Raw genomic sequence first — 21,743 nt, 5'->3', positions numbered from 1 at the left:
GAAAAACTTCACTGTAAATAACATAAACCATGAGATTTCACTGACAGACATAGTGGTCATGTCACACTCTACATTGTGCTACATGTCCTCAAAAAAGGTCCAGTCTGAACTTCAGTTTTGTTCTTATCTGTGTCCTAACAGCTTCCACCATCAGCAAGCACAGCAGGCTTGGATACATAATGGAGCTAAGGCAGTTTAGAGAGTAATGTCTTGGCTGGGTGACAGGGCTCGTTGGCACCTAACCAAGTGCCTGTCCAAGTTGCAAGGTAATCTGACTTGGCATGTGTCTCAGTGTGAGTCATCTACTTTAACCTTTTGGCAGGCTGTGTGTCTATTTGGATAGGCTGCTACTGTGGTTTAATACATGGGTGGTAACTTGTTACACCACAGTATCTCATTTGGAGGTGCTGGGCTGAGGCACACCATACCCCTGGAGTATCTTTGGAGCTACAATGCAGAGCTTCACACAGCACATGCTGGCAAAGACGCCTACCTTCCCACACACGGGGCATCCTGAAGGCTCTTTCTTGTAGCGAACCATGTTTTCCGTGCTGTGCTCAAACTCTTCTCTTTTCACACGCCTCACTCCTTAACAGAACAGTCCCCATCAAAAAAACAAAACAAAAAAAATAAACCATGGTTTTCCACTCCAATCTGCATGCCCTTTGAGGTGAATACTGTAAAGAAGAGTGAAACACTGGGAAGAGCCTCAACACAGAATTTAATTTACAACAGAAGGATAATTTCTAAAATAAAACAATGTCTTAAGAATATAAAAGCAGTCTGCCAAAAAGATGCGTTATGGCTTATTGGTTACTACACCAACTGTAAAGTGTCTGAAAACAGACATTTATTGTCAACACCTGGAAACAGGCAGATCTAGTAGGCCTTGGCACTTTGACCTGGCCCAGAAACTCCTTCTTGCAGTCTCTAAGACTTTGAGTACCTGTAACATCCTTAGATGTTTGAGATTTTGAACAGTAAACTCTTGTAATCTCATTTTCATATATTCTCAAGATTTTGAAAGATAACATCAAACAGTGATTAATTTATACTACATTTATACAGTAGTCACTTTCAATTGTACATTGCAAGTTAATTCTCTGCCTTTGAATTTTCAAATTACCACACTTTTTTTAAAAAAAGAATAGAATTCAAAGAAAGCAAAACATGTAATTAAAATTAGCTAGTCTAAACTACTGCATAATAAGCCAAACAACTTTCATGTGACTGTTAGTAGCACTGGATCCAATCATTGAGGCTGAAAAAAAGGTAGGTGCATCTCCTAGAAAGTTTTCCATAGAATTAGACAACTCCCCTCCAGGATCCATTACTATTATTTTCAATAAATGTCACATTTTGCAGAAACTTGTTACTCCAGATCAAGTAACTGACAAAAAAAGCCCCCAGCTACCATCCAGAAGAATCTAACACGCAATCACTTCCTTAACCTTCCCACCTCCACTCCCATTCCAAGAGTAATAATTAGGTTGATCTGCAGTATACTTACCTTCCAAGTGTCGTCTTTGATGGTCTAGCATGACATCCTTCCGGTAGAACATCTTATTGCAGATTTCACATGCAAACTTCTTATCCCCATGCTTTTTTTTGTGTTTTGAAAGATTACTGTTAGTAGAAAAGAATCTGAAACACATCTCACACTGGAATGTCTTGTCATCTGTAAGCAAGAGAAACCATGCAGCTCTTTACAGATGAAAACAGGCTTTGTACATTTGTGAGATACGTAGTTCTTTTGTTAGATCTGAGTTTTGACATACAATCCATCACTATATGAATTGAGAAGGGAAATGTAATGTGGTTTTATTTTTAAAAAGTTTTTCAAAGAAAATAATATATACAATGCTAACTTGAACATGGAATCTAGCATTGTAACTTCCTCACATGGTCTATTTTCATTTTAGTATAGTATATATTAAAATTATGTTTGGGGTGGATTATTTTCAGTTGATTCAAGTTTTTAATGTTAATAAAAATCACTACACATACAGCAATACAGCATCACACAAACAGCGGTGTCTAAACACAAGAATACTTCTGCAAGCACTGGCTCCTAATACCAGCCAGTACAGAACACTCCAGAAGAAAGTATAAAACCTCAAAAATATACCATTGCATGACAATAGGCCTACGGGAATTTGTTTTGTATTCAGGAGTTGAGACCTCGGAACGTGAAAGTATGGTCCTGTAGATGGAATCTGCCAGTGCTGCAGCAATCACAGAGAAGTAACAGCTTGATGCCTTGAAGAGTAGAGCAGAAACTACTGCTCATTTTGGTAAACTCAGAGAGAAAATGAGCTGTTGTCCTTGAATAAACAGAATACTGAAGTTACTTGCCATTACTTTCTGGTTTTTGTAAAGCTGAATTTCTATACAAGCTGTACCCTCTGAAAGCAAATGAGAAAAACAACTTTTTATAGTGCTGTGAGGGGCAATTACCCAGGTGATTCTGGACTGATATTTATCATGGGTCCATAACAGTATGTCATTTTCTAAGCATAAGATCACACAGCATAACTAATATGAGTAACCACAAGGTGGCTTTCAGAGAAAAGGACAGGTTCTTGTAATATTAAGAAAAAAACCTACCCCAAGTATAAAGAAAGCATGAGAAAAAAGAATAAAACTGTAATCCCAGAAAACTACAAACTATCAATAATAGTACTGGCCCCTTTTCCAGTTCCTCCCATTTCAGAGAAACGAGGTGAAACTTAGTTTCAGGAAAGAAAATTAAACCAAGATAGTTGACAGTGTATCTGTGAACGTACAAATTAAACACCAGTGAGGATATTAGGTGAGCAGAAGATACATGAGATACAATTAGAAAGGCAAAAGCTCAGCTTGAATTCAAAACAGCCAGAGACAGCAAAAACTACAAGAAAGGGCTCTTCAGGTATGTAAACAACAATCAGAAACAGAAGGAAAATACTGGCCTACTGTTAAACAGGAAAGGTGAATTAGTGACCAGCAATGCTGAAAAGGCAGAGGTGCTCAACACTTCCTCCACCTCTGTCTTTATGAGCACTGCTGGGTCCCAGGTCTTAGGAACAAAAATCCAGGTTGATGCAAGCACAGACCCACTGTCAGTGAAGGAAGAGTTGGTGTGCAAACTTTTACAGGAGCTTGACCCCTACATATTGTTGGGCTCTGACATTATCCACCCAAGGGTGTTAAGAGAGCTGGCTGTTGTCATTGTGAGGCTGCTCTCCATAATCTTTGAGAAGTTGTGCAGATTGGGGGACATCCACAATAGTGGAAGAAGGCTAATGTCACCCCCATCTACAAGAAAGGCTTAAAGGAGTATCTAAGAAATTATAGTTTAGGCTCATCAGACTTACTTCAGTCCCTGGGAAAGCTATGGAATGAATCCTCCTGGTGTCTATCACAATTCAGATGAAGCACATGACTGGGAAAAGCCAACACAGATTCACCAAGGTCAAATTGTGCCTGGCAAACCTGATAGCCTTCTATGACACAGTAACCTGCTCAGTTCATGTGGAGCGAGCGGATTTTTCCAAGGCTTTTGATGCGGATCCCCACAGCCTCCTCCTACAGAAACTGATGTGTAACAGGCTAGATAAGTGGTCTGTGTGGTGGGTGGGGAGCTGGCTGACAGGCTGCACCCAGAGGGTGGTGGTAAAGAGCTCCTTTTCAAACTGGCAACCTGTCACAAGTGGGGTCCACCACAGATAGATATTGGGCCCAACGCTGTTTAATATCTTCCTAAGTGATCTGGATGATGGGATCAAGTATTCCCTGATGAAGTTTGCTGATGATACCAAACTGAGTGGGGAAGTGGATACCTTGAAAGGGAGAGCCACCCTGCAGGAAGACCTGGATAGGCTAGAAGAGTGGGCTAACAAGAACCTTATGAAGTGCAGCAAGGACAAGTGTAAGGGCTTGCACCTGGGAAAACATAATCCAGGAGTGCAGCACAGACTGGGGTCTGCCTGGCTGGGGAGCAGCTCTGTGGAAAGGGCCCTGCGGGTCCTGGTGGACAACAAGCTCAATAGGAGTGAACAGAGTGCTGTGGCAGCAAAGAAAGCCCAGGGAATGATGCACTGCATCAACAAGGGCATCACCAGCAGAGATAAAGAAGTCATTATCCCACTCTACTCAGCGCTTGTCAGGACACACCTGGAATACTGTGTTCAGTTTTGGTCTCTGCTATACAGAAGTGGACAGGCTGGAGAGGGTCCAGGGAAGGGCCACAAAGACACTGGGAAGCCTGACATGTGAAGAAAGGCTGAGAGAACTAGGTTTGTTCAGCCTTGAGGAGGATTAGGGGAGACATTATTACCATGTTCCAGTATTTAAAGGGTGGCTATAAAGAAGATGGAGACTCCCTTTTTACAAGGAGTCACATGGAAAAGATGAGGGGTAACGGGTACAAGTTACTCCTGGGGAGATTCCAATTGGACACAAGAGGAAAATTTTTCACAGTGATATTAGAATAATCTTCCCAGGGAAGTGGTGGACTCCCCAGCATTGGACACTTTTAAGCTTCAGCTGGACAGGGTGCTGGGCCATCTTGTCTAGACTGTTTTTTGCCAAGAAATGTTGGACCAGACAATCCCTGAGGTCCCTTCCAACCTGGTATTCTATGATTCTATGATGATAAGTGGATGTGTTGCTCTGTAGATTACTGATTACACTTTTCTTATCACAAGAAGAGTTTTTTTGGAGGGAAGCGGGGCAGGTTGATTGTTGTGATTATGACCAAAATGTAGTTTCTATGCTGAGATGGATTTGTGGGCATGCCAGATGCAGCAGAACAGTCAGCTATTCTCACCTGTCCTGCAGTTATGGAATTCCAATGCACTCTCTATCCGAAAGGCCTTTTCACAGGTGGTGCATTTGTATCGGTACTCACTGTCAACCTGAGGATTGCAAACAGGAAGAGTTTAAGTGGGGAAAACGTCAAGTCATGTCTGACAGATTTTCTAATTCCCAACTACTTTTTCTGTTTTCTGTCTTTTACAATTTTTCTTCCTTCAACAGAACATTTTTATACACACTGATGCAAAATTCTGACACTGTATCATTCTGCCATGCTCCTATATCTGAGCCCTACACAATAAACCCCAAAAAGTAAACCATGCACCTGTGTGCATGTAACAGTCTTCCTGATAACCTCCGGCCCAACACAGACAGAATTTTTGAGAAAGTAAGACATAATCTGACTCATCCTCCAACTCCAGAACAGATGCGAGCAATCTGAGATCTTAGGACCTTTATGCCAAGCAGCAATGGAAATATTCACTGATAAGGCCCAACTACAGGCATGCTCAATATATGTATGTCAGCAGCACAGAAAGACCCTCACCAACAGTCATGGTGCTGCTTCTGTAAGCACTGCAGGTTTACACATGTGCGCATAGCCCTTAATGACACAGCCTTTACCCACAGCACAGAGGTCATGCATTAAATGACACTATAGGTGGGAATAAAAGACACAGGACAAGCAAACAAGACTGGAACAATCTTATTTAGTACCATAAACTGAAATCAGATTTCATCTCTACATCATGCAGGTCCAGCTAACTGTCTTGCTGTAACTGATGCCTGAAAACAAATTTCTATAAGAAATTTAGACAGGAAAAAGGACTTTTATGCTCAAAAGCACTGTCCGCTCTTTGCAAATTCATCAACTGTTCTAACAGAAGGTATTATCTCTCCCTGTCAGTTTTGTTTCACTTACTCACACGCATATCCTCTCAGATGTAACTGACCCAAGCTCCCCAGCTAGCACCTGGAAGCTCACTGTACCTTTTCACCTAACCTCAGAAACAGCCCGCTAGTCATTTCCACTCACTTCGTTCCTGCTGTGCTTGTATGAAACATGCTGCTTCAAGCTCTCTTTACGGCTGAACAGCTTTGCGCATTCCTCACATTTAAATAGTTTGTCACCTGAGGGGATCAATCAAGATAAAATAAAAATAAGAAAGCAGTCAGCGACTGATAATAATCAACTCCAGGCAAGACAGGGGAAACCAAAGCACAAGCAACTGCAAACAAACAGGCTAGTGATGAAAAGCCTTAGTAAATCAGGAGATCCAAATAGTGGATCTTAACCTTTTCCAACAATTTTGACAACAATTTTGTTTGGTTCTTCCACCCTTTTTCAGTGATTATTTATTACAGAATCCTTAGCTCATGGACCACTGGAACTGCAGATCACAAGCTAAAAAGTACTCAACTGACATTTACACAGTTACAATGTTACCCATGTGCCTGTGAAGGTGGGGGCTGATATCTATGTACATATTTAAATGGAAGAACAATTTTGGAAAAACCATCACATCATCAACGTTTAAAATATGTACCTAAATTCAAATTTTAAACACTCTAATTTCAACTTTCAACTATTATCTTCTCATGCTTTGGTCTGCAAAACTAAGAGTTCCCTAGAGAAAGGTTAAGAAAAAAAAAAAAATTCTATTAAAATTGTGTATCCCAATATCTAAGAATAGCCTCGCTCTTCTACTCAAAGGTGGAACCACTGAGAGACAAAATCAACACACAAGTGAGACAAAATCAAACCCACCGTGGGAACGGATGTGCCTGCTGAGGTTGCTGCTGTTCTGGAATATCTTACTGCAGATACTGCATTGATAGACTCGCTTGTGCTCCCCAAGTTGTTTTATCAGCTTCCGCCGTATACCATGTCTACTGGAGAGAATTAAACTTCTTTTGAGGGACATGGTGTTTTGGTGATGAGCAAACCTACTGGATTAGAGAAAGAAAGGCAGGGACTGAAAGGTATCCCACAGGTTGCAAGAAAGAGTCCCATCAGCTGGCAAAAGCTAGAGGAGTGTTATGCTCAGCTTCTGGCAGGACAGGGGGGCTGGGAGCTTCCTCACTGCCAAGGCACCCTCCTGGCCACACCCTGGAAGCAGCAGTCAGAGCGTGGCTCACTTCAAATTATCTTCAGCCAGCACAAACGAGAAAAAAAGCAGCAGCCACCAGCCTCAGAGATTCTTACTGCAGGCCCCTCAGAGGAACATAAAGGATCTGTTCTGCTTATCCTCTGAAAACACTAGCACTACTTCAGCTTAGAAAGCTTGGCAGTTTGCATGCAGAAGGTGTGTATGAGAAGAGGGCAGCGGGGTGCCAAGAAGCAGTACTGTTGTATTTCCCAGCACAGCCACCCGCTGGAATGCATTTTTGATGGCTACGGACTTCAACATACAGCATTACTAGCTAATTTTGAAAAGTCAAGTGCTTTATTTTAGAAAAAATAATTTTAAAAGCCAGTTTTACCAAGACAAAAAGACATAAAAGAATCTAAATTAATCAAGTAACATTTAGAGTCTCCCTGAGGTTCTGCTATACTGAAGTTTACCCCTCTCACTGCTCTACATCTGAAGTATCACACACAAATCAACATAAAGTCATTCATGAGTTAAGATGACAAGCAAGACAATAACGATGGTAAGCATATTTTTTTTTTCACAAAAATCTCTTTGCCTGTTTTATGACCAACATTCAACTGAATATTTCACCTTGCAGCTGCAGGAGGCTTTTGGAATCACACTGAATAAAAGCAGTAACATGATGGAAGATTAAATTCTCATGGGTTATGCTCCAAAATTCTACCACCAGTATCTCACCATCTGTGCACCATCCTTCAGTGTACAAGCCATCTTTGTGGCACCCAAAGTCAGCTCTCGTAGCAGCAGCAGCATCACACAATTTTACACTAATAAAAAACAGTATCTGTGGGCTCAGAAATTGAGCAGAACTGTTACATGCTACGTACTCTTAATTAAGCCTAAGAGGAAATTCTGCATCCCAGAACACTTACTTTGTCACTGAACTGATGCTATTTGTGGTGCTAGGCATCTTTCCTAAAACCAATTCCATAATCCTCTCTTCTGCAGCTGAAGGCAGGGCTACCTCTTCTGGTGGGACCTCAGTTACAACATCAGCTACACGTTCCACTGCAAACACATCATAAAAATACAGTGTTAGATAGCTAGAAATAAAACCTCAAATGCAGAATTTGTGATGAGATGTGGCACTGAACACATTATTTGTTCACATGCATGTTATTTGTCAATGACAAATTATGGATTGCTAGTGAGTAGGTAGCACTTGCAGAGAGTGTGGGCACTGAAGAAAAAATAAGATGTAGCTAACGTCTCTTATGAAGGCCTAATTTCTTACCTTTTCATCCTATCACAAAGGAGTCAGTTGACTATACATCATGAAATTTCCTACTAGAACTTATCTTAAAAAAACTCAAGGCCCTGAAAAAAAGTCCCTTTCAAGAATAAACCTTAAGGCACCGAGAGGAAAGTATCTCCTCTTGAGAGGGAGGATGCTTTGTCTCCTGTTCCTTCTTGCAAAAAGCTAAGCAGGTGTGTTTCTTTGGGCCCCTCTATTACTAAAACCGTCACAGAAAAATGCAGGTAATCTAAGTGTAGGTGCTGCAACATTTAGCATATACAAGGCCCTCAGAGATTATTAACAAAGTCTGCTTCAGTGATATAACTAAAAACATCCATCTTGTCTCTGTGCTATGTTTTAGGCCTTTCTGAGAAGGTATCAATACAGACGTATGAGGCAAGAGATGCTGGCATTTTCTTAAGTTTTGTTTCACCTGCAGAATCTTTCTCTTCGATAACAACAAGAGGCGTTTCTGCTTTTGCTGTTCTGGGCTTTCTTCCCCGCCTGGCCTTCCTCCTTGAGTCTGTACTGGCACTGGCTGCATCACAAATCACTGGCTGATCCACAGTGGGAGCCTCTGCTGCTTTCTCTGCAACAGCCTCATTTTGGCTGGTTTGGGGGGCACCTTTAGCTTGTTCCAGGTGACTCAGCAAGTGCTCTGTGTGGATAGGAAAGAACAAGAGAGTAAGGAGGAAAGAACCTGTCATGAAATACTCAATCCAGCTGAAGCCTATCCATCAGGTCAACCTCACTTAGCAGAGACTCCCAATTATTTCAAAAGCAGTCACGATATCTTACTAAATAGCATACAGTCTATTAAACATTGAAACAATTACTCCTAGGGACTGAATTTTTTAAGAGATTTGTTAGATATCACTGGAAAAATGTTGTGCCCCCTGATAATGGGTACATTTTTCCAAATGCCCAAGTTACTTAGTAGCCTAAGTCCCCTTTTCAAAAATAGTTAATCAAATGGTCACAGCTCTTAAATGTACAAAATTCTTTTGAAAACTGCATAAAATAGCTGCAAACGAAATGCAGAAAAAAAAAGTTTTCCATTATCTTTACTAAATCTGTGCCATAAAGACCAGACAGACAATATCACTAAGTATAAGCTGGCACCACTAACATTATACACTGCTCATGCAGTTCCCCACCTTTGATATTCCTAACACCTAGACAACAGTTTTATTTCTTCTAGATTCCACATCACAGTTGTTTGCCCAGAGATTGACCACTGCTACATCCAAAATATCACTGTTTTACTTTCCCCACTACTCTTTTCTTAAAGGAACACAAAAATTAAAACCTTTATCCTACTGCATCATGGACAGGGTATGGCTTCACAGTGCCCTGCTCTGAAAGAGCAGAATTCTCTTGATGCTTCTCAGCACTCTCTCATTAATCTCTAGCACTTCTTACCTGTCAGCATCTGAGGCTCCTGGAAAGCCAAAGAACACACTTTACAAGCCCACTGGCTGGACTCTGCTTCTGCAGCTCCACTGCCTTCTGGAGTGTTCACTAAATCACAAGAAGAAATACTGAAAAGGTTTGAAAATGAGAAGGTGGTAAATCCCTGTAGCTTTGTTTATCTTGCAATAACTCCCTGGGTATCACAAGTTACAATTTAAGCAGTAAGAGGCCCACAGAGGCAGCTGGTACTACTTCAGAATTTTCCAAACAGGAACACTTGACACATCAGAACAGAAACTAAATTATGCCGGAAGAGAATATTAGTGCTCCTGTAAAGTCTTGAGGGTCCCTTTATCACTTTCTAAAGAACTGTGATTATCAAAGTTGCAATATAAAGCAATTTTCAGCACATTTAAAAGTGGGGTTACCAGTCCTATTCTGGGTCAGCTGAGGACAGAAGCAGAAGCCTCCTTGCTCTTTGTGAAGAGCATTGCAGAGTAAGAACATCTGGATTAGCAGAAGTAAGGGTGAGGACAACGAAAATCTGGTTTTGAGTGGTGTCATTAATTAAATGTTCTATGAAACCACCATATTCATATTTTAATTAGCATATCACCTCACACCAGAAAAAGAAAGTAAAGAAGAAATTAGGGGGAAAATGGAATGGAAAAAAAAAAAAGAAAAGAGGAAAATGGTTACTCTGTTCACAGTCCATTGCCTTTAAGTCCTTGGATGATATGTCTGAATTTGTCAAGAAGATCTGATAAATCTGGACTGGTTCAGAGATTTTTCTGTTACACACAAAACTGAATATTTCAGAGTCTACAAGACTTCCCCGGGAGGAGGAGGATGACACTGAAATTAGGTTAAGTGAATGGCAGCACAGAGATTCAAACTGTACCTCAGTTTCTGCCACAGATTTTCTGTATCATCGTTAGCAAGTCAATCTCTTTCTGCCTGAGGACCCCATCTGTAATGGGATGATAAACTTACTTCCTCCTTTCTACTGTTGGCTTGTAAACCAACATAAAAGATTATCTGAGGGGGAGGTTGTTCCCTGCTATAAATTATGTTCAATGTTCTGTACTACAGAGGTGTGATCTCACTCATGCTGTAATAAATAAATAAAAAATGACTAGACAATTCAGCAACAGAGACTCCTTCTTCACAGGCTACATCAAGAATTTCGTATCTTGAGAGCTCTGTTCAGGAGACCAAAACCAGCAAACCTAAAGATTCTGCATAACTTTAAAAGAAGTCAGACTGGTAAGACACATGTAAGCTACTGTATCTGTCTCATGTAGGCTAGTAAAACTGAAAAAGGACTATCTGCAAAACTGAAGTCAGTCTTGGAAAATTATCCCTGACTCTGCACTTCCCTTGCTCCTTAGCTGCCTCAAGCAGTAAACCTAGAAACCCTAGTTGTGCACTGGTTTGCCAGGAAGAGTCAGGTCCTGTTTATGTTCTCACTTCTTCAGGCCACCAGGGCAGCTGCAGGGCAAACCAGTTTACTTGGAAGCACAGATCTGTCAGTTCACAACTGCTTTGTATGACTTAAGGTAAACAGTCAGAATGAAAAAAAGAAGCATATTTTGTTTTGGAAACACTAGAACACTATAGCAGTGGGAACACTTTAGGCTTCCCAAAGTATAAAAGGCAGCATTTTGTTTCTATTGAAGCTGGACTTACAGACAGTAGGATGAAGGATGTAGGAGGGGCTATTCAAATTCTTCATAGTTTTTCCCCTCCCTGGAAAAAACAGTGATGCCAAACTGAAAGACAACTCCCCAGACTACTTCACATTTTAGCTGTGTGAGTATCCAAGTTAAATGAATGCATCTTCTGATGAATTTTCTGTGGACTTCAACAAATGTCCTCTTCTTATCAGAGATGGGGCTGGGGGTGGTGGTGGTGGGGAGGGAGGGTATTGGTTCATAATCAACTAGTTATTTCCTGAGCCATATGTTCTTTGCCAAGAATATCCGTATTGCTTATAAGTTTATCTAAATTTGAGTTCCTGTAATCTAGAACAGTCTGAACTCTAACAGGCTTCTGGTATTATTGTAATTTGGGGATGGCCAGTGTTCATGTCATTTCCAAACAGCACTGTTCTTACATACACTCACAGTCTCATGCCTTCTTTTAGAACATGATTATTTGAACGATTATACTTTGCACAGAGTCTGAAGATTTTCTTTACAATTGCCCCCACCCCAACACTAACCACCTCCAAAGTTAGAAACAGTTGTTTTCATGAAAATCATCTTCCTAAAGGTTTATTTGCACCTCTATCACTTTTTAACCTGCATATGTATTTTAAGCACCATGCTCATGAAAATAAAAACAAAAATCCAGACTTTCAAATCATTTCCAAATTAGTATTTGCTGAAAGTTATATAAGCATAACATCTGCACAGAAGTGGTACGCCTAACAGTTCTTCAGATTTGTTTCTGTCCTCTATCTCCCTTAAAAATACTGCAATTTTGCATACCTGCTGGATCAGTTGCTGGTATGTTGGATTTCTTTGTTTTTTTATGGGGTAAGACAGCAGATGAAGGTTTTGAAGGGATTTTATTGCCCTCTTTATTAGATTCCATCACTACCAAGCAATTATCTGTGGAGAGGAAAAACAGTTCCTTTACTTTCCAGACCCTTTGATTCTCCTGTTCTGTGCTGAGGGAAGTAACCAGTCAGAAAACTTTGCCTTGTAGCAGGCCTGCAAAAGCCATTCTCATGTAAGATGTCCTAACCAGGACATTCTTATGCCCAAATCTCATACAATGTGCCTTTCATATTCTGGAGTGTATAGTGAAAGTGCTGAACAGAGAAAGCAGAATGCACCTAAACAATATTTTAAAATAACCATATGCACACAAAAATAAATGAACAGGTTAAACTAAAGAGGAAAAAGATTAAGCCTCTCAGTGAATACCAACTGGAAACCTCTGAGAATTCAGAAACCTATTAACCACATTGATTCAGCTGTAGCACGTTAAGACTGTGCTTACCATCAAGATCAACCATAAACCATGTTGATGGCAACGGCCTCTCCCCAAGCCAATAATTGTCACCCCAAACTATACTCAGTGTAGTGGTAATACCATTCAGGGAGTACTCCCAACTCAGGAGCAGAAAGAAAATGCCCTTGCAGTGCTAAAGGATCATGACTTTTAGCTGTAGAAATGCAAAAGCAGAAGAAAACGAAGGTGCAGAGAAACAAAAAACTTCTGGCAATTCTAATTCAGATTCTAAAAAATCTGCTGCCTTTCTTTGCCAATGCACAAGCAAACATGTGGAATAGCAGTTCATTCCTGAACTTATCTTATTCTAGTGGGTCCCATGTAAGGTCACATAAAAGTTGTTTTTTAGAACTATTTAACAGTTCTGAGCAAAACCAAAACGTTTTCACTACCACTGAACATTTTCACTACAGCTTTAGCAAATCTGAATGTACGTTCAGACTTACACTGACACTTGGGTTCCTTTGCTGTCCTATCCAGAAATGTTTCTGATGCAACCAGCAGTTCTTTAGTTAAAAACTATTTATCCGGTTTGTTCACTCTGAGGAGGCTGAATCATCAACTAGGCCATCCATTTTCAAAAACTCAGTTGTATCATGGTGAAGAATCTATGCTTTTTCTTGTAGGGCAAGCATGTATGCAGGTCAGCTTGACTCTAAAGGCTAACAGGGTCAGAGCCTATTTCATAAAGAGCACTGTCAACTACAACAGTAGGGGACTATCAGTCCCTATCAGGACTGGGCCCTTAGTAAGGAAAAAAAGGCCCCCACACATACCATTGGCAATACTAGTGACCTGCTTCAGCATTGGCTTTTCCATTTTTTTGGCGTAAAAAGCTGCATACCACACTCGCAGCTCAGTTCCTGGTGGGATGTCCCGGGACGTGGTGAAGTAAATATCATTGTCATGCTGGAAGGCAGTTAAGTTTTGATGCTCATATTCAGTGGCTGGTCGCACCATCATCATCCAGTTGCAATCATCTTCATTTGAGGTATCAAAATATACCGAGGGCCCATCCTTCCGGAACACCTGCCAAGCAAAATATGCATATAATAAAACCCTAACAAATAATAGAAAGTTAAGAAGAATTTTTATTTTCTGCTTTTGCAATGGCTTCCATTCCATGAACATCAGAGACCAAGCAAGCCTCAACGCCTGCATCAGGCATGTTCCACATATCAGTCACATCCTCAGATGATTAAGTCTGAGACAGGCTACCAAAGGCAGGATGGGAACAAACTGAACTTCTATTCTAAGAATTCTTGCTATAGTCACCAGTTTCTCACAAAATTTGAATGACTGAATACAGGAGAATTGAGGGGAATCCAAATAGCATGCTGTGAAACACCCATCAGCCCGTCACACTTCTAAATCATTTACTTCTGAGTTAGGTATTACTGAAAACTAAGACTGAAATCAATTTTTACCATAGCATTTTTCCTACCAAAATGCCAGACAGAAAAAAAAATAAATTTGTATGTTCCATAAAACTAATGCATAAGTCACTCATTAAGCAAATACAATCGAATTGAAGAAACTCATTCAAACAACTGAAATGAACTGCCATAGCCATTGTACCTCGTATCACCACATGCAGAAGGTGAAAGATAATCAGTTTTGCTGACTGTATCCTAGCCCTGTCTCCTATGGGGATGTTCACTACAAACATGAAGAACGAGAGTCTAGTTTGGTTCTTCTGTAGTTTGCCCAGAGAATGTTTAGCTAGTCTGATATATGGCATGCCAAAAAGATGTGCCAAATAACCCCCTTACACACTTGTTTTTTTTCTCATAGCGTTAGATAGGATAAATTAATCACAGATAAAACTGACTCCTTGTTATTGCTTTTCATTTCCCTTGTCTTACCTTCAGGGGAAAAACGGATTCTTTTTCCAGCTTGGCAACTCTCTTGGATTCAAATGGGCCAAATTGGGTACGTTTCACTAGCTGAGTGAGAGCAAACACTCCTTCAGTCCCATCTTCCAATTGTCTTATCTCCAAATTAGAAGGCAGAGATGATCTAAATATGGAAGAGAGAATTGAGAAAAAAACCCACAGTTACACATAGGACAACACCACAGGAACCTGTAGAAGAAAAAAATCAGCATCTATTTTTCCAACCTCCAGTGACAGCTAAGTTTTCTGATCAAAACACCCTAACTTTGAGGATTTATAAACAGAGAACAACTACCAGCAGTGAAGGAGGGCCAAATCAGCGATTACTTGAGAGCGCTCAGCCCCTCTAAGTCCAGGGACCTGACAGGCTGCACCTGAGGGTGCTGACAGAGCAGTTCAATACCATAGTGAGACTATTCTCTACCATCCTGGAAAGATCATGGGCATCAGGGGATGATCCCAATGACCAAAGGAAGTCAGATGTTGCATCCGTCTTCAAAAGGCCAAAAGGATGACACAAGGAACTACAGGTCCGTTGACTTCACTTCAGACCCCGGGAAAATCACGGAACAAGACCTTTTAGGAGATATTTATGGGCACATGAGAAGGTGACTGGAAACAGTCACCATGAATTGATTAAGGGCAACTGATGCCTGACAAAATGTTTTCCTTCCAGTCTAAAATTACCAGGATTGTGGATGAGGGAAGAGCAGCGTACATAATTTCCACTGACTTAAGTAAGGCTTTCAACACTATCTCTGTATCCAAACTAGGATGTCATGGTCTGGATGAATACATTCAAGTCTTAAAGAATCACGGTCAATGGTTCTTTACACCTGGAGGCCACAACTGTGGCACTACAGAGGTCTGTGCTGGAACCTGCACTGTTTAACATCTTCATCGACAACCTAGAAGGGGCAATGGAGTGCACTCTCACCCAGTTTACAGATCACACTAACTGGGGGACACAGTCTATATGTCTGAGGGCAGGACTGCTATCCAGAGAGACCTGGATAGCCTGGAGAGATACACTGACAGGAACGACATGAAATTCCAAGGACAAATGCAAAATCCTGCACCTGGGAAGGAAGAACCCTAGTCAGTAACATCACTGGGGAGAAAGATGCTGGGGTCGTGGTGGGCAGCAAGCTGGACATGAGGCCACAGCATGTCCCAGCAGCAAAGGGGGTCAAACGCATGCTGGATGGTATGAACAGGAACAGCCAACTGATTGAGGCAAGTGACTGTGTCCCCCCCCTGCTTTGCACTTGCTAGATCCTGTCTATCTATTGCCTCCTGTTTTGGGCGTCCAGTATGGGAAAGACACTGACAAACTGGAGTGAGCTCAGGGGAGGAGCACCAGGATGGTCAAGGGCTAAAGCAGTCACCCTGTGAGGAGAATCTGGGGAGGCAGAGCCTGATCAGTCTGGAGAAGAGATGGCTGTGGGGTCCCAAAGAGCCACCTGTGTACACCTAGAAGGATGTCACTCAGATGGAGGAGTCAGGCTCTTCCCAGAGGCTCATGGCAAACGCAGAAGAGAAAATAAGCATAAAAATGAAAAATAAGCAGTCCAGCCTAGATGTTAGTTTTCACTGGAATATCCTGAGATCTATTCCAAAATGAATTATCCTATGACTCTACAAACCTTTAGTTATGATCATGCTTATTTTAAAAAATAACCTATATCCCTCCCCAAATTAAAACTTAAATACTTATGCAGATCATAGCCCTTAAGATGAAAGTCCTGGAAGTTTCCTTCCTGTCTTCTAGCTCCCTTATTACAAACATTGATACATTGATCACAAGTGCTTGTGTGCTCCCAGCCCCTCTCATTTACCAAACAAGCTTCTGAGAAGAACTATATGTAGTAAATATTGTTATTACATGAAATACACAGAGAAGGCCTTCCCAGAAAATCATACAACTGGAACCACCATATTGGTTTTACAGACACCAAATGCAACCCTTTTTTCACATGTATGCTAACAGATTAAAAGCTAAAAATAATCAGACAGGCTACTGACTACTCTATAGAAGCTGACGCTGGCAGATCCACTTTCCTGTCTAGATGAAGAGAAATACAAAAAGACTAAAATTACAGTGATAAGCAAATGAATTGCACAAATGCTTTCAGTTTTCATAACAGAATATGAAATGTTAGAGACAAAGAAGTTCAGAAGATCTTTCTTAACACTTCTTTTCTAACCATAAAGCATCCATTTTATCTTTTCAGTAGGACAGAGGAAACAACAATCAGGTGGTTAAGCACTAGACTGGTTTTTAAGAGATTCATATCCAGTTTGTGGTTAGACTTGCACTCAATCTCAGACAACTCACTCTCTCAGCTACTATTCCCCAGATGTAAAATAAAGGCTGCAATTATATTTCTTCTTTCCCTTTCTTATCTTGAATGCTTTCAATTGTAAATTCTTCAGGAAAATAAATATATTTTTCTGTAACATGGCCACTTAAAAACTCTGCTTTCAAATCCACTATCCAGCAGCCTACACTTCCACTAGGGAACACTTAGCATCTGCATGTCAAAAAAAAGGCTGAAAACCAGTGCATGCGCCATATTTGCAAACATATACAGTCGGAACATCTGGACTATGGTAATTCTCCACTGTACAAATAAATAAAAGCGTTAAATTGTGAGACAAAAAAAAGAAAAAAGAAAAAAGGCAAGAAATAATAGTTTAACTTGTCATCAAATCTGTTTAGTATGGGCTTACTGCACTGCCCAGTTCCCCTGTGTGAGGAAAGCATCTCTGTAACCAGTTTCTATTTAGAGGTTAGTGTCAGTTCTGTTAAGCCAGGAGCCCCCATTAACATTTGCTGCAGGGGATCATTCAGGCAGGTTTCCAGGTACAGGAAGGTGGTGCTTGGCAGGAGCTGCAGGGAGCTTCTTCCTGGGAAGGCCCAGAAAAATGGCTACAGCTCCTGCACACGTAAGGGCCAGTGTACACTGTGGGACACCAAGAGCATCCTGCCCAGGCAGAGAGGGGTCAGACCCAGTATGTTCAATATTTGTTACAAAGTTGATCCTGGGAATACACAGTACCACCTGCACAGCAAGCATGCCTCAGACTAGCTGCCCACATAACCATGTTTGCTGTCCATGACTTCCCAAGAAGAAATATGGAAGCCATAAGCACATTATATAATACATGAAGCCATTTGAACTCTCTTCCCTTTTTGGATTTCTACCACGTCTTCATGATAGTTGTTTCTTTCCCTTAGGCTTCCATTTTATACCTTAATACAAGTTTTGCTGACAATGCCTGATTGCCTTTCTCTGTAAAAATCACTACTCAGTGTTGTTTTCTCCTAACTAGATTTAGACTATTTATGTCTTTTGACAAGCACAAATGTTTCTGCTGTGCTGTCACAGATCTTCTGACAGAAGCATTATCCCTAATCATTCATAAAGACTCACAATGATGAGAACAACTTGGTTTGCTTCTCAGTGAAGGAACTACAGAGGTTATACCAAGCAGGAGGACACAACCATTCACATGAATGAGAAATCCTCACAGGTTTCTCTGAAACTAATACGGTACATCTGAGGGGAAAAGTTGCAGGTACCCGACCAAGACAGAAATCATCACCCCATATGGCACTATCTGACTTTTTGCCAGAAACCTCCACAAAAAAGCCAAGTTCTGATGAGCAGCAAGTTATTTTTTGGCTTCCATTCAGTAGAGCACTTAAGTGAGTGCATCAATTTTTCTATTTAATCAAAGCCATGTACTTTCTACAGATTGGGACTTCACTTCTCAGCTGTCAGCGTGACACCCATTAAACAGCAAATATGCTTTAAAGAACATGGGTGTTGGGCTAGTCAGAACTAACACAAACGTTCCTTACCTTGCTCTGCTCAGCACAAAGGAGTCTTTGACTGTCACCACTGGGCCTAGTTCAGGACACTCTGAATCATGGTACTGCCTACAGTCCTCGCACCCTGCAAGGAAGCAGACAGCATACAGGAAGGTTGACGAAAACACTTTTGTAAGATAGCTGCCTCTTCCTTTCAAGGACCAAATACAAAATCTAGCACCAGACAAAATACATACATATAGAGGCAGATGTTTATTTATGTTGCCTAAAAGAACATGCATAATTGAACATCAAGTTGATAGCTGGCACCTGTGTAGGTCAGGTAACACACACTGTGATCAGTACTATCAGAAAGACAATTGTTTAAACTCTCAAAGGAAAATAATTGCCTTATATCCACAGTAAATATTCTGCTTACAGATAGCATTATTCTTCAGATAAAGTGCCATAACATCTAGCAGCTACAGAAAACCACATCACTACCTTCAACAAAACCCAGGCTTAGGAACATATTGGGTAGTGTGGTCTTTTTAGTGACAGGAGGCATAAACCCAGTACCAGCAACAGAATGGGCACAGGGCCTCAGCAGGGCACGAGCACACTGTGGGAGCCCAGCTCCACCCAGAGCCACACCTAGCCTGCTCACACTTCTCACCCACGGTGCAGGGAGAGATACCTCCAAGATACCTGCTGGTACCTTTCCAAACAAGTCAGCTGACTGCACCGTATACTTTGGCCACTTCTTAACTCGCTGTCAGCTTACCCAAGCTAACTTTTAGTTTAAGTGGCTATATATTACCCAGAACTGAATGGTTCCTAAGAAACAATTTTCAGACCAGGATAATTAGAGGCTTTCTAAAATAAGCCAACTTAACAGGATTTCAAATGCATATACATTGCTTCACTGCGAAAACCAGCTGTCAAACTGCCCTGCCTGGTCAGCTGCTGATGCAGCTTAAGAAGTCATCACCTCACGGGGGTTATATTCCTATAGTGCAATTTCCATCTGTGCTCCATGCTCATGAGGGCGAGTCAGGTAACCTCAGTAAGGATGCAAAGCAGAGGGTGGTTACACCTTGTTTGGGAAGAGAACAAGATAAAAGTCATGTCATTGCAGGGTATACCTCCTCTGGTAAAGCTAGTCTGTACTCCTAACTGGAAACCTCTGCCTCCCAGTATTTGCCCCAGTGAACTAACGAAAGGATTTATTCTAAGAGGTGGAAAAAGGATTCCAAGCTACAATGCACAGCTCCATGCTGTTTCCTTTTCTGGCAACAAAAACAGCTTAGCAGTGAAAAATCCACATACATTTGACAAACGGCAGCACCAGCTCGTGCAACCCCCAAGCCTGGTCACTGCTTCCTTACAGCTGTTTGTGCTGCCTTCTGGTGAATCAGGGAATAAAACAACCAAATTTTCCCATCAGTTTATTTTTCAGCTGAACGAATTTCCCAGTCCAGTTTTTTGTACAGCACCAGATAGCTGTATCACAGGAAAAGACCAGTGGGCAGGTGCTATCCACACAGCATCAAAACTAAGCCTACAGCCAAATGGCCTCCCACAATCCTACACTGTTACCATACCCCCCCGCCTTAGGTGTGCCTGTAGCTCACACTGTGCTTTAACATTACTGAAATAATCTGAGCTAAATACAAATTTCCAAAACCAGAGAGGGTGAAGGAGCCACAGAGCAATGTGTAAACCAGACTGCTGAAAAGAACTGGATTATCATCCACAAAGGCTTGTCATAACCCAACAGGGACAGGAAGGCATAGCCAGAGCAACAGCTTCTTTAATGGGCTTTGCTGCCAAAGGAAACGAAGTACTTCATCATTACCCTTATCTTTCAACTGCACCTAGGCACTCCTCACTTCTGCAGAGATACCCACTGCATAGGTTCAACAAAGTCCAGACAGCATTGTCCGAATCTACCTACAGGAGTAAGCGACACATTTCTCACTCCTTTGTGGATGAATGATCAAAGCATGGGGAATGCAATACTGACATTGTGTGGCACACCTCACAAAATCTAAAGGATGCCTTACAGCAGACATTCCCTAAGGCTCTTACACTCACCATATGCGACACTTTCAAGAGATTACAGCCACAGGAGAAATACAAAACTAAACATGGGATAAACAGTAGAATACCCTGGGGGGAGTACATTCACAGACCCCTATAAAAAATATTCCAAAACTCTCTGATGTCTATGAAATATATATTCGTTGTTAACTATGAGAGTGCAGAGTATCATTTATATCAACTCACTTTTTCAGAACATAAGCAGTTCCCATTTCCCATGGGAAAAACTTACAGAGAACACAAGAAAGCTCAAGAAATTCCATGACCACAGCCTCCGCTGGAAGGGGGAAAATCGTGTTGTGTGACACCTATCTCTGCAATTAGAGAATGGTATCACATCCCCATCCTTGTTGCTATCCAACAGGGTTTTCTTACGAAGGGGAAGATAAGGTAACTTCACTACTGGTATCTGCAACTCAATAAAAATGCCTACTGAGTCAACACTACTTTTGAAGAAAATCTGGTGAATCTGTGATGGAGGGAAAAGTAGAACTTTCTGATATAGTTGCCATAAGGTTTATGCACAGCTGTGGAGCCATCAGGAATATGTGGTTTCATACCACCAAAGACATATGCTCCGTTCTGCTCTTCTCAGATTGGATCTACAATATCCAGGCCCTCTCTGCTCATACGAGTAGGCGAGTGAACTCCACATCTCTTAACTTTTTTCCACAGTAACACCAGATCCTGCATGTGCAGTCTGATGACAAAGGAGAGGCTGCGAGCTGTTATGTCACAAGGAAACAAGCCTACTAGCCAAGCTCCATCAAGCATGGGACACTGCCCATCATACTCCCTGGACACACCACCACTGCAGCCTCTCTTCACATACCATGACCCCATGAGTTCAGATCCCAGGTCATGGAGCCCAGTCTGACACACAGGGTTACATAGGAGGAAAACCACAAAGTCAAGCTGCGTGAAGCACAGGCCCAGCCACAGGGCCACAAGAAAACATGGTGAATGCCATGAGTGACATTTGTCAGGGCAGTCTGTGCATCTCAGACTGGGCTTGTCCAGAAAGAATAATGAACCTACAGATCTTCAACTCAGGCTAGAGGTCAGAGTTCCCCACAGACACCCCTGGTTGCTAAAACTGGCTGTATAAACAAAGAACTTGGACTAGTGATAGGCCTTCAATCTCACTTACTTCAACCATGAAAAAGCTGTTCCGCTAACTCATATTCAGAGGTCTCTCTGTGTGTTTGCCAACAAAACCAGGAGAACGTGTATGCTTAAAGTGAGCAACCTTCTCTCTACTCCTCCATAAACTGTCGGAGCTTCCTTTACATAAATATTTTTTT

At 41.5% G+C, this 21,743-nt stretch overlaps 1 protein-coding gene across 4 annotated transcripts in view; it reads right to left on the bottom strand.

Annotated features, from left to right (window-relative positions):
- PRDM15 (PR/SET domain 15) overlaps positions 1 to 21,743 on the bottom strand; it is a 39,152-nt gene that overhangs the window by 13,260 nt on the left and 4,149 nt on the right. For 2 of the 4 annotated variants that reach the window (XM_026848560.1, XM_026848576.1), the window contains exons 4-15: positions 18,388 to 18,481; positions 14,490 to 14,643; positions 13,401 to 13,653; positions 12,096 to 12,218; positions 9,613 to 9,711; positions 8,624 to 8,848; positions 7,826 to 7,961; positions 6,566 to 6,747; positions 5,834 to 5,928; positions 4,811 to 4,898; positions 1,511 to 1,678; positions 494 to 588 (exon numbers count right to left, since the gene is read on the bottom strand). In XM_026848560.1, coding sequence (XP_026704361.1) covers positions 494 to 588; positions 1,511 to 1,678; positions 4,811 to 4,898; positions 5,834 to 5,928; positions 6,566 to 6,747; positions 7,826 to 7,961; positions 8,624 to 8,848; positions 9,613 to 9,711; positions 12,096 to 12,218; positions 13,401 to 13,653; positions 14,490 to 14,643; positions 18,388 to 18,481 — 1,712 coding nt within the window. Of the gene's footprint in view, positions 1 to 493; positions 589 to 1,510; positions 1,679 to 4,810; positions 4,899 to 5,833; positions 5,929 to 6,565; positions 6,748 to 7,825; positions 7,962 to 8,623; positions 8,849 to 9,612; positions 9,712 to 12,095; positions 12,219 to 13,400; positions 13,654 to 14,489; positions 14,644 to 18,387; positions 18,482 to 21,743 lie in introns of those variants that run through there. The other 2 variants (XM_026848569.1, XM_026848583.1) reach the window with 2 other exon arrangements.

This window comes from Athene cunicularia, assembly GCF_003259725.1.
Source record: "Athene cunicularia isolate RWA chromosome 1 unlocalized genomic scaffold, athCun1 chr1_part1, whole genome shotgun sequence".
Taxonomy (NCBI): Eukaryota; Metazoa; Chordata; class Aves; order Strigiformes; family Strigidae; genus Athene; species Athene cunicularia.
This window is presented reverse-complemented; position numbering and strand designations above follow the sequence as displayed.